This window comes from Ammospiza caudacuta, chromosome 1, assembly GCF_027887145.1.
Source record: "Ammospiza caudacuta isolate bAmmCau1 chromosome 1, bAmmCau1.pri, whole genome shotgun sequence".
Classification (NCBI taxonomy): domain Eukaryota; kingdom Metazoa; phylum Chordata; class Aves; order Passeriformes; family Passerellidae; genus Ammospiza; species Ammospiza caudacuta.
Window position 1 is genome coordinate 121,866,896 of NC_080593.1, and position 13,332 is coordinate 121,880,227.

Sequence of the window (13,332 nt, forward strand, 5' to 3'; positions counted from 1 at the left end):
GTGTCTTCCAAAGAACTTTCTGTTTGAATCCAGGTATTGACTAAGCTGTTACTGTTGTGCTTCCTGTAACAGTCAAACAGTGCTTGTTTTGTTTTGCTTAATGTTTGGTTTTGTTTTTAATTTGTTCTAAAAACCATAGATACAGCTTGACAAAGGTGGTACTCAAGTTGCAGAATGACATGTTGTCGTATAGAGTAAATACTGTTTCCTTTGCAATTTTCTTGAATGAACCCTTGTAATAAACTTTTAAGTTGGTTCATACACAAATTTTCAGACATAAGAAATTCAGTTACAAACCAACTGGAGTTGGAAGGGACCTCTGAAGATTATCTAATCTAAACCCCTTGCTAAAGCAGGTGCACCTGTAACAGGTTGCACAGGATTGCATCCAGGCAGGTTTTGAATATCTCCAGAGAAGGAGACTCCACAACTGGGCAGCGTGTTCCAGTGCTCTGTCACCCTCAAAGAGAAGTTTTTTCTCATATTCAGATGGAACTCTCTGTGTTTAGGTTTGTGCCCATTGCCCAGTGTCCCGTTGCTGGGCATCACTGCAAAAAGTCTGGCCCCATCTTCTTGACACCTGGCCTTATTTTGTGTTCATTGACTACATCCCCTCTCAGTAGTCTCTCCTCCAGCTTGAACAGAGCCAGCTCCCTCAGCCTGTCCTCACAAGAGAGATGTTCCAGTCTTCCAAATATCTTTGTAACCCTCTGCTGGACCCTCTACAGTAATTCCTTGTCTTTATTGAACTGGGGATCTCAGAACTGGACGCAGTAGCCCAGATGCAGCCTCACCAGGACAGAGTAAAGGGAGAGAAGGGAGGGAATAGCCACTCTTGACCTGCTGGTCACACTGATCATAGTGCACTCCACAATGCCATTTGCCTTCTTGGCCACACAGAGACATTGCTGGCTCATGGTTAACTTGTCTTTTTGTGTTGGTAAACACAAAGTTCAATTTATGATGGACTTTGTACTGAAGTCCACTTCCCAGAATCTGGCTGTGGATTGAATATAAATTGCATTAGTGATTTGCAGGAGATTAATGGTATTTTATTGGAGAGAATAGGAAAGAATAGTGAAAGGATTCCAGCTATCCCAGCTGCAAGACTGCCTGATCTTTCTGACCTCTTCTGGGCCAGGACATGAAACCTAAGTAGGAGATAGAATGAGAGGCTAGAAATAGCTAAGGCCTAGATCCAAGAAAGTAATCCATACACTCATCACCTTTTCGGGCTGTTATGTTCCCACTTGTCTTCATTAGGAAATGAAGAACTTAAGTTCTCTTTTTTGGGTTTGTACCTAGGTCACAATGAAGATGAGCCCAGTCAACCCAAGCAAAGAACAGTCATTACATTTGTTTATGGGTTATTAACCAATTATCTCATTTCATTCCTCTCTGGCAGTGTGCCTGAATTCACAAAGTCCAAAGGGATCTGCCTCCACATGCCCTTTCCCTGCTCCAAGTTTCCTGGTGCAGCTGTTCCCCATGTATTGTCTGCAGCTGTTTGGCACTGGCACCAGCCCAGCCTTGGCATGTCCTGCATCCCATCCTTTGCATTTGCTGCCAGCAGCTTTTTCCTAAGATATGTAAATGAAGTAAAGGGACTTTGTAATTTTAAGTTTATAGCTTTGCAGAGGTGAATGAGAAAAAGAATGTACTGCCTTCCGGCTTTTCTGCTTCACCTGCCAAATACCACAGATCTACAGAGGAAAGGCATGTAAGGACTACTCAAGAGGTCACAAGAACCCTTTCAGTGTTGGGCAATGTAAAATGTAGTTCTGACTACAAATTAATTCTATTTGCAATGAGCTATGTGGGTAAATCATCTATGTGTAGCTATCCACAGCTTAGAAGACATTTCTCAAAGAGGTATACACTGGTCCAGGTTGGCTCCTTACAAGCCTCTTTAACAGGAGAGCTGCAATCTTGTTTAGCACTTTGCTACTGCATGTGGAAAATCAAGCAGGAGTGATAAAAACACTGGACATGTGCACACAAATGCAGTGACACAATTAGAAGCTGCCAAAAGATGTTTATTCTGATACCATGGTGTGTGCTCAAGAAAAAGTTTTCTCAACATTTTGTGCTGCGCACAGTAAAGGAGAAGAGTTTAGAAATTTAGAAAGTTCTGGGAAGGAATCAATCTTTTTTCCATAAGCTGCTTTTAAACACTTGTTTCTCAGTGTTTTACAACTCTTAGGAATTATCTCAACAGCTGTTTGAGTGGAGAGTCACTGTTTGGGAGAATGGGTGACCTCGGCAGGTTTAGAAATGCAGCTCTCTTGGGCTGATTGTTCACCAGTATCTCAGCACATTCTCCATTTTGTACTTGCCTGTTCAAATGGTCATGAGAATTGCTGTAGAATATTTTAAATGATGAATTTATTGTTACTGCTAATCTTCCTTTTTTCTTCTTCTTCTTTTTAGGAATCAGTAATGAAGAATGACTCCGTCAATTAAAAAGAAAATTTACATTTATCTTTTCCAGAATAGATGTGTATTTTAGAAGTTAATTTAATATTAAATCAAGAACATGGAAAAATGCAAGTCTCTTTGCCATAAAAAAAATGGATAACCCAACTTGCCTTTGTATGAAGCAAGATGAGAAGGTGGTATTGTCAGGAAAAAGATTCCATTGTAGGAAAGCATTTAGTTTCCTTTACATTAAGTGAGGAGAGAATGACAACATGGCAGTTGCACACATGGTGAAATTTACTAAGCAGAATTTCTTTTTTTTAGTTGGTGGAATGATAATTTATGTAGTTGATATTGGAGTGGACTTCTGGGTAGCTAGTAGATATTTCTGTCAAGGACAATATTCCTGGAGTATATTGATACTTTGTTTTAGAGGTCTTTCATCAATAATAACTCAGATATTTAGTTATGAGTGGTTTAAAAACGACTGGGAAGGTACTGATACTGGGAAGCTGAAACTGGTTTTTCTAGTTCATCTCTTTCATTGTGGAATTTTTATAAGGTAAGCACACATAAACATTTATTTTAAGTTGAGAAATCATGGTCTTTAGGACAGTTACTAAGAAGTGCTTAGTATGGCTTCAGGGACAAGAGCAATTCTGGCCTTAACAATTACTGCTCCATGAGAACAAATGTCTTTTTGTGGTAAATTTTGTCAGGTTTTGATGGACATGTAGTTTTTCTTCCATATACCTGCAAGTAATGATTTTTATCATTCACTACCCTACTCTGTTTGATTAATCAACCATTTGATGAGGCATACATAATAAAATTTATTGCTTTGAAATGTACTACTGTCATAACTAATAAATACGAGTTTTCAAAGTGATGTTATGCACAGTTAGCATCTGAGATAGCTGAAGAAGTAATGTTTCAACCTGAGTGTCTAACCATGTGTGGAAAACTCACCAAGATTCAGAAGAGAAATGAATAGCTGAATAGTTAGTAAGGGGTATTTGCAGCAGCATTCCCTCAGGGACTGATTTAATGGTGATAGGAAACTTTGTTTGCTTAGTGGATTACCTTGACTCTAATGCGATCCACAAAACTCTTGGATTTAACCTGAACTCATACACTTTCCAATGAATATCTCTTACTATGAATTTCTATAATTCTGAATCTCTTTCCCAGAATTAGCTCATATTCTCTGAGTGACTTATTATCTAGTAAACATTATTTTGTCCTTTGACAGTGTTGTCAACTTGATTGCTTGTTCTCTATTGCACAAATGATATTTTCTCCGGTGCTGCTACTTATGCTTGGAAAATTTCCAAGATGTTATGTATAAGTTACAAAGTTCTTTCAGCCACTCCTCACAATCCAGCAGTGTGGTAATGCATGCTGTAAAGTATAAACTGGTAACAACAAGCTGGCATCTGGGCTTGTACCTTTGTGATTCACTATTACATACTTTTAATTGTATGTATTTTCGTTAGGTGTATCAAGTACAACTTCTCCTCGTCCTCCCTCTTAGTCATCTAATTTATGTAGTTAATTTAGACAATGAGTCTCTCAGGTTTATCTGTGCAGTAAATGGATTAAAAATAGATTCTGTCAAGTCAGGTCACACTTATTGAGGTGAGATTCTCCATAAAGTCCTTTGGGGCAGAAGCCATATTCTTCATTCAAAGAGGAAAATGAGGGCCTAGCCATTAAATAAGATTTGGTCAGTGAAACTCTGCAGATTTGAAATTATAAGACGTGAATAAACCTTATCAAATTTTCTCTTTCTTTCTTTCTTTCTTTCTTTCTTTCTTTCTTTCTTTCTTTCTTTCTTTCTTTCTTTCTTTCTTTCTTTCTTTCTTTCTTTTCTTTCTTTCTTTCTTTCTTTCTTTCTTTCTTTCTTTCTTTCTTCTTTCTTTCTTTCTTTCTTTCTTTCTTTCTTTCTTTCTTTCTTTCTTTCTTTCTTTTTCTTTCTTTCTTTCTTTTCTTTCTTTCTTTCTTTCTTTCTTTCTTTCTTTCTTTCTTTCTTTCTTTCTTTCTTTCTTTCTTTCTTTCTTTCTTTCTTTCTTTCTTTCTTTCTTTCTTTCTTCTTTCTTTCTTTCTTTCTTTCTTCCGACATTTCCTTCCGACACTTCCCCTTTCATCTCCTTTTACACTTCCCCTTTCATCTCCTTTTACACTTCCTGCTCCATCTTTGACCTTAGATCCCTAGAATGGTTTTAGTTTGGAAAGGACCTTAAAATCAACTCATAGAAATCAACTCTCTGCCATGGGCAGAGATATCTTCTACTTGACCAGGTTGATCAAAGCCCCATTCAACATAGCCTTGAGCACTTCCAGGGGTGGGGCATCCACAGCTTTTCTGGGAAACCTGTGCATCACCACCCTAGCAGGAAAGAGTTTCATCCTGATAACTTGTCTTAGCCTACTGTGTTCCAGTTTGAAGCCATTCCCTCTTGTTGTATCACTCCATGCTCTTGTACAAAGTCTTTCTTGAGCTTTCTTCTAGGCTCCCTTTATGTACTGGAACTGGTGGCTTACAAACTAGTACCCTTTGGGAACTGGAGGTTTGTGCAGTGCACAGAAAAATGGGAATCAGTTTGGGTTTGCTAACACACTGACAATGCTAAGGAATAAATATACAAATTATATTGCTATATATATATAGATGTATATACATACATACAATATATATATAAAATCGGAGGCAAACAAAATTAAAAATATTTCTTATCTAAGAAGGCTTGATTTCTTTTGTTGGAAAGAGTGCATACCTGCCATTATATTTCATATGAAATAGTATGCTCTGCAAGGAGACAAAATTAAGTTAAAAATGTACATTTTAACTATGCTGACTAAAATTATATTCAACCTGACCCATTTAAATGGGTCACACAGATATTTGTAAAATTGAGAACAGTTGTGACATACCAGACAACATTAAGACAATAACACTGCCACGGAATGTGGAGAAATGGGACATTTCCTTAGGGCAGTATATGAATTCTGGAGCTGTCTGATGTATAGCAGTGTGCTTCATCAGCCTAGGATACACCTGTGGAGACTAAACATTAGCAATTCATAATCTTTGCTGTCAGAATAGGTCACATAGGCAGCAGCCACTGTGGTACTGGCATCTGCTGTTGCACTTCTTGGTGCTTAAAGGTAGCTCAGAATGCCCAGCAACTTTGAATAGAAGCAGAAGAGAAAAATTTTTTTGCTTATTTGTAAAAATTAATTCTAGATCCATGAGACATCAGAGTAAATGCGAGGGCTTTGCTGAGCCTGGGGTTATTTCATTACGTATTTCTAAAAGGAAGTGAGATGGGCTCCAGGATGGGCCCTGCTCTGAAGCAGTACCGGCTGGCAACAGTGAGCACTCCTGTGGGAGATGCACTCTGGAAAAGGACCTCCTCTGCTTAGTGATAGAACTCTGGGAGGAGGTGAGTAGGCTGAGGAGTATCAGAGAGAGAGAGACACCCATGCAGACTGCTAGAATCACACTCTACCTTTCCTGAGACTGCCCCACAGGCAGGCAGGCAGGATGCATGAGGTGGGTGATTCCCTATCCACTCTTCACCTGGCTGAGCACAGTGACTTAAGGCTAGGGGGCAATGGCAACAAGTTCCTGCCCAGTGCAGCACGGGTGTCTCCCCTGTGAGTAGCCCACCTTCACAGGAGCCCTGGCATAACAGGTATGAACTCTGCAAGCTCTGAACAATTACAAGGATGTTGAGTCATCTGGCTAGGAGATGTCACTGAGGTTAAGTTACCAAAACCCTGTGTCAAACTCTTACTGCTGTCTGCAAATGAAAGCAGGCTGTCGTCAGATGGGGGTCATTCTTTTCTTTTAAAGAGCAAGTGACAGGATGAGAGGAAATGGCCCCAGCTTGCACTGGGAGAGTTTGGATTGGATATTAGGAGAATTTTCTTCACCATTTAAAAGACATGTAGATGTGGCACTTAGGGGCATGGTTTAGTGGTGGACTTGACAGTGAAGAGCAGTAGCTGTTCTCAATGATATTAAAGATCTTTTCCAAGCTAAAGGATTCTGTGATTCTATGTGTTTGATCACATTTTCTTGATATAAATTTACTGACCTAAGAATTGATTCAATTGCATTAGTTTCATGGGTTTAATCCAAGTATTTTGATACTTAGAAGGTGAAATTTAACATGCAGCAGAGAGTAATTTTCATTTGATAAGGATCTATACAATGCTAAAAGCTGTGACTGCATGGCCAGAATTTTGACAGGACAATCATTATTACCAGGCCACTCACACCCTGCCTATACGAATTTCTAAATGGCACCCAAACATTTATCAGTATAGTTTGATGAGATGGGATGTGTAGTATAATGCTGGGATTGTGTTACAAAGTCAGCGGAAATCAGAGGGGAAGCATGTGATAGGAAACATTGGCAAGGCTGCTTGCTTGTCACATGTGAAGGCTGTGAAACAACAAACAAAATAGCTGTCACCCCTGTGAATTCCCAGCCAGAGACAAAGTCTTCCTAATTTTACAGCATCAAACTTCATCACTTGTGAAATGATGATGAATATCTAGGAACATCTCAAGAACAGAGAGACAGTGGAGCTGTGTTTCCATGAGTGTTAATAACAAGTAGGAGCCCTGACAATCTGTGTTCTCTACAAAGAAACGCTGCAAAGGCAGAAACCCTTTATTTTCCTCCTGTCAAAGTGAATGATATTTAGAAACAGTGGTAATTCTTTACCTTTGTCTTTACCATATGACAATTTCAGTTGTAAAGAAATTGTAGGTTTTTTACTCTGTTGGCTTTCAAGTAGCTTATATACCTTGAAAGAATGAAAAACAAATTTTCTTTAATGAATTTATACGGAGAAAAAGTAAATGGTAAACCTGCATTTGTCTGTATTATTGACATAACCATTTCACATTCCATTTAGGATGCACCTCTATCTAAAATACATAACAAATCCATTACTTTTTATTAATGTATTTTTAATACAGTTGTAGTACCTTTATAGAAGACTTTTTGCTTCAATGAATATTGAAGCCCAGAACTTCTATAGCAATAGATATATTCTAGGAAAATAGATTAGAGGAGTACAGCTATAATAGTTTCAGAGCAGGCACAGGGTTTAGCTGAGCTGTGGGCATGATAAAGGAGAAAATTTAAACCTGACCTATCCTTTATTATGAACTGAACTTTGCCCTAGGCTAGGAAAGTACTTCAACACTAGGTCTAAAAGTTGGCTATGAGCCCTTCCTAAAAGATCCTATTAAATGCCAAAGGGACAGATGAGAATGACAGTATAAGTACAAAATACTCTTAAAATATGAAAAGTTGTTGCAATGAACTTACAGTAAGTGACATAAGCATGTGGGGCTCAGAAAAGGCCACCCTGCTTAATACATAATCAAAGAGCAGTAGAAGTATTTGGAGTTTACTAGGAAGATAAAAAGCTATTCTATAAAGTGTTCAAAGTCAGAAGTGGCCTCACCAAAACTGCTACAACTAGTGACAAATCCATAGCATACCATCTTGTAACAATATAAACCTAATACACAGTGCTCAGAAGGAATGTGCTTTGAAATCTGACAAGTGATTTCAGGTATGTATCCAGCTGAAATATTCCTTTTTGGACATTTCTTGCCTTGCACATCACCTGCCATCTTGGCTGTGAGCTTTGCAGCTCAAAATTTGTGCAGCTGGTTTCCACTTCTTGCTGCTCTGGTGGATGAGTCCATGGACAACTAGCAGTAGTAGACGAGCAGTCTACCCAATTGTTTTTTCTTGAAAACATTGCAAACTTTCCAGATTTTTACATCTCAGATGCAAGAACCAGAGGTTTTGGAATACTAATTGTTTTATAAACAGAAAAAAGCTTTAGATGCCTTGCCAAACAGTTCAGTTCTTTGCTTATGAGTGATTATTCAGGGAACAATAAGATAAATACACAAAACCATAAAAATAAAAATGAGTTTCCTTTGGGAGTAAATAATGGATCCAGAGCCAGCTCATGGACTGAGTGACAGGGATGCAGTCTATGAATCTCTGCAAGGAGAAAAGGAAAGGCTCTTGAGTAGTAACAAAGCTGTTCCACACCTATTCCTACTGTTGCAATTCTCACTTGTATGCTCAACATGCCATAACATAACCAGGGCATAAGTCATTAATCCTCTGGCATGCCCTTAACCCAGAAGCTGACAATCCTGGCTGTCTTGCTTGCGGTTGTGGAAGAGGACCCTACACTGCCTTCCCTGTGGTCAAAGGATTTTGTCTTTAAAGGTGATAAAGGTGTTAAACTTTTAACCTCTGAAGGAGCCAGGGGTTCTTCCTTAGCTCCCTTAGTAAGGAGACGAGTCCTGCGCCCCAGTGTTACACTGGGAGGAGACGATGCTGGGAGATCTGGCTGGCTGCTGATCTGCTGCCCTCTGTTCTCTGTGTACCGTAAATGCAAGGCACGGCTTTCATCAGGCCCGTGGTGTGTGCGATCCTGTGGATGGCCAGGGAATTAGAAAGCTGCACTTCAGCAGGAATCCTGCAGTTATCTCAGATGCTGTCTTAGGGAATGTAAGCAGAAATCAAGTTACGGCACCGGACCTTGCCTTTCTCAGCTTGTGTATTAGCGGTCTTGTACAACTGTCCTTAAGATAACCAAGTGTTGGCTTGTGGTGCTCTGTTTAGTTTCTCAAGAAAATAGATTCAAATGAACGATGCAGCTGTCATAATTTATTTACTGAATTAGCTTCTCTTTGGATGAGGAAAGACTCTAGTAGTTTTTGCAAGGCTAGAAAAATTGTCTGAATAATAGTGAGTTTTCTTCAAAAAGGACTCCTTAGGTTGTCCTTGCCCGCTGGTTATAGTCAAAATGAGTTCATTGGAGAAGAATCTTAGAAGCTGAAAACATCTGGGAACTAAATAGACAGAAATAGGTTTGGAAGTGATGTCTGAAGGCTGCTATGATAAAAATCCTGTTTATGGACAAACACATGGATTTACATACCTATAAAGCCAAGAACTTAGTATAAATTAAATTCTAACAGTTGATTCCAAGAATCATTATTAGTCTAGATCTATTCATTACAGAAAAAGAAAGAATTCTTCTATACATAAAAAATCTTCAGTAATAATCATAATAATGATAATAATAATGATACAGTTAAAATTGTTACACACATATTTTTTCATTCTTATCCCTTTTTTCAAGCCATCCCTTATCATCCTATGCATGTGCTTTTCTACACTGTATCCTATCTCTCCACATCTGAGGAACTCTGCTGTCATAGCAAGACTAGATTTATCTATCCTACATCATCATATATGTAATAAATATCTAATTTGAGAGTGTATCAACAGGCAGTGTATCTGCCTGTCACTGTTACCTATATAAAACTATGACTATGACACAAAGATGGAAAAAAAAAGGTAAAACTTGATTTCAGTGTTACCAAAATATAAGTCTTCCTGATTATTTAGAAAGTAACAATGTAGTAGATTTTCTTAAAAGTCTGTTTTATGTTTGTAATTCATCAGGTATTATCCTTGGGGCTTTGGATCTATATTCTGCTTACATAGATGTGGAACTTCACAGCTGGATATTCATTAATACCCTGAAAATGATATAAAGGAAGTGAATGAGTATCTCAAAGAGAGACTGAGGAGAGATGCCAAGTGAATTTTCAGAAAGGCAGTAATTTAAAGAAATAAGAACCTAACAAAATTGAGCTTGTATTCTTTATTTAAAAAAGTCTCATTCTGTTTTATTAATTTTCTTATTGCATGGCTTAACTTTTCTTATTGCTGGGCTTAAATGATTCTCTGATATCCCTGAGACCAGACAGATATCAGACAAAATTTTATCTGAATAGAAGATGGAAAAGCTGTAAGGCTGTATAATTTTGTTGAGTTGGTCTTCTAAAAAGTGCTGTCTAATCAAGTGTCCTTTTTAAAATAGGTATTGGTTTGCTTTGAAATACGGCTGTCAAGCTGCATTTAAACAAACAAGTAGCAGAGGTACATCAGAAACAGACCCTTCCAACTTCATTCAAAAGCAAACTATTGATGCAGTGACTGATATTAACATGCTCAGGGTGTTCAAGGCTTTTCTTGAGACCACACCACAACTTTTTCTTCAGATTTACATTCTCATGGAACATGGCAAAACTCATTTCTATCAATGTAAGTCTTGTCTATTTACTTCTGTTGCAAGTTGAGTATCTTACCTAAAAATATAACTCATGACTGGATAACATTTCAACATACCTTCGAAAACAAGCATTCCACTGTATTATTACTCTGCATTTAATTAGAATTTCTGTCTAGTAGATGGTCCATTCTGCTGAATCAATGAGAAGGAAGATTTCACTATAAAAATGAAAAGTCATATATAAATACTGTGCATCATAAATGTAAAAGTCATAATATCTAATCAAACCATAATGATGCATCTCTTGAAAATAAGCTCTTAAATGCAATTAGCATGTAATTTCCAGAGCATTTTGATATGTGTGGTTTTGATTAAAGATTCTTTTAAAACTGCTACCTAGGCACTTGGAATTCAGTAAAGTAATCAAAGCAGCCCTGCAAGCTGTCACTACCATTACCCATGTTACAGGTGAGGGACAGGGTCAAAATTAAATCTGAGGATATGTCAGTATTGTAGAATGCAACATGGTGAAGAGATACTGGTGCAACTCTCAGAAGCAAGACAGCAGCTGTACCATTTCCAGCTCTAAGTCTAGCAGAATTATTGGCAGGACATTGACTTATTCAGGGTTGGAATTGATCTAAGTCTAGTGTTCCTTCAAAGTCCATGGAGTCGAAATTGACTCAGATAAAAGGACCAGGCAAATCTTATCTTGGATATGACCATGTGAATGATCAAGTCTTAGTTATAGATTTCTACATTTTAGACACAGCAGACTCACATATATTGGTTGTTGAAACTTAAATTTTTATGGTCTATTTGCAATACTTTGGGAATTTCTAAGTCACTGTGTATGGATATGGCAGATATTTAGAGAAGGCCATTAAGGACCAGGAGCTGGGCAGGATAACACAAGTGTACCAAACAGCATCAGATATTTAGATTTAAGTAACTGAAGTGAGCTTAAAATTAGGGTGACGTGTTTTGGAGCAGAGAGTAAATATAAAACTGGGTTAAAGAAAGTATTAGGAAAGCATGACATTTTTTAAAACTTCATTCAGCAATCATAGTGTAAAATAGTGTATCTTTTTTTCTGATGTAACATTTTTCCTTATGTTTTGTTTAGATGCTGCCATTATGATGTCTTTTTGTGGTATCTCCTTATCAATGGTTGATTATCAGATATCACTACGAAAATCTCTGCCTGACAAAGATGAATTTCATCTCTTTTCCAAGTTTGTGTATCTCTTCTATAAACTGCTTACCATCACTTCTTGGATACTCAGTATTTCATTGATCACTCTACTCAATGTCAGAATTTCTGTAATTCTGCTGATATTTCTTTGGATCTGTGGCTTCATTTGGACTTTGAAACAGAATACAACATTTTGCAAGTCTAAGAAGATGGAGTATCTGTACAGAACTGTAGTTGGAATCATCCTATTTTTTTCATTTTTTAACATAAAGGGGAGAAGAACAAAATTTTGCATTTCTATTTATTATGCTACTCACACTGTAGTGACTCTAGGTATTTTATTTGTATACATGTTCTGGAAACCTTTCATTATCAAAGAAATATGTTTTACAATTGTAAGCATATTAACTCTTTCAAGTCTGGTGTTAGGTATTATTTTTCTTGTTGTTTATTACAGCCATTTTCATCCCACTACTTATTGCACACCTCAGGCATATTCAGATGAAATGGATGGAGGGGCGGGGCAAAAAGTTAGAGTGAAAAGTGGTAGATTTCAGAATTTCTTAATGCAATGAACATTACAAGTGTGGTTTTGGTTTTTTGTTTGTCTGTTATTTGTTTTTGTTTTTGTTTTTTTTTTTGTTATTTTTGTGTTCTTAATAGCAAGATCTTGCTGGACAGTGTGTTTCTCTGTCATTGTTACTTATGTATCATCACTGAGGAGTACATAGTGGCTTTGAATAACTATTTGTTTTCCACAATACAAAGACTCTGTAACATGAACACTTATATGCTGGTGAAAGTTAGTTTGTCAAAGAAACTATTTCATCTATTCATCCAACACAATTCACAGTTTTACTTTTTTAGCAATGCAAATGTAACATAGGAAAAACTAAGAGTTAATTAAATGAAATATAGCATTAAACCCACATTCTATTAATTTATGTTGGTTCTGTTAAAAACAAGGCTCTTTTTTTTTTCTTTTTTTCATTTTCTTTCTTGCTGGAAGGAAAGAAGAGTATGTTTAAAATAACTGAGGGCAATGATCAGTCTTCTGCTTCTCCCCATTACTGTAAGGGCTGCAGTCCTTCATGTTAACACACTGTACTGCCTTCCCCCTGAAGAATAGCTTTGATTTATGGCTCAATCACTGTCTTGCCACAAGGAAATTTGGGGAGATGTTTTCAAGCATTTTATTATCTAGGTGTTCTAATGACTTTTTTGTTGTTTTTATTCTGTTAATCTTTCACACAATCTTCTGTATTTATGGATGACACCAGCTTGTTCTGGGTTATAATAGCAGCCTGAGCGATTTATGGATGGCAACAGGACCCTTGCATGAAAATGAAGAGCCATCTTCCATGAAACATTCTTCTTCTTTGGACTCTAAGATGTAACACTTTAAATGCTGATTTCCACTAAAATATGAGGCTATGCAGATCAGGCAGTGGTGCAGCATCTTCTGTCTATTGCTGGGTAAAAGAGCAGCAACTATTCTGATGACTTGCACTCGGAGGAGCTGGCAAAAGATAAACCTAGCTTGTCCATCAAGAATTTTTGGCAGAAGGCAGAGTGAAACC

At 37.5% G+C, this 13,332-nt stretch overlaps 1 protein-coding gene across 1 annotated transcript; it reads left to right on the top strand.

Moving 5' to 3' along the window:
* The first annotated feature begins 2,705 nt into the window (after positions 1–2,705).
* Positions 2,706–12,327, top strand: XKR9 (XK related 9). The gene is made up of 3 exons (XM_058819421.1): positions 2,706–2,980; positions 10,366–10,589; positions 11,684–12,327. Exons 1-3 carry the CDS (start codon positions 2,706–2,708, stop codon positions 12,325–12,327), a joined length of 1,143 nt encoding a protein of 380 aa, XP_058675404.1.
* The last annotated feature ends 1,005 nt before the right edge of the window (positions 12,328–13,332 follow it).

Bases quoted from the DNA above. Each gene is read 5' to 3' on its own strand.
- XKR9 (XM_058819421.1), top strand. From the start codon at position 2,706: ATGGTGAAATTTACTAAGCAGAATTTCTTTTTTTTAGTTGGTGGAATG. The intron at 2,981-10,365 runs GTAAGCACACAT...TTTTTAAAATAG, and splicing joins CATTGTGGAATTTTTATAAG to GTATTGGTTTGCTTTGAAAT. The intron at 10,590-11,683 runs GTAAGTCTTGTC...TGTTTTGTTTAG, and splicing joins CAAAACTCATTTCTATCAAT to ATGCTGCCATTATGATGTCT.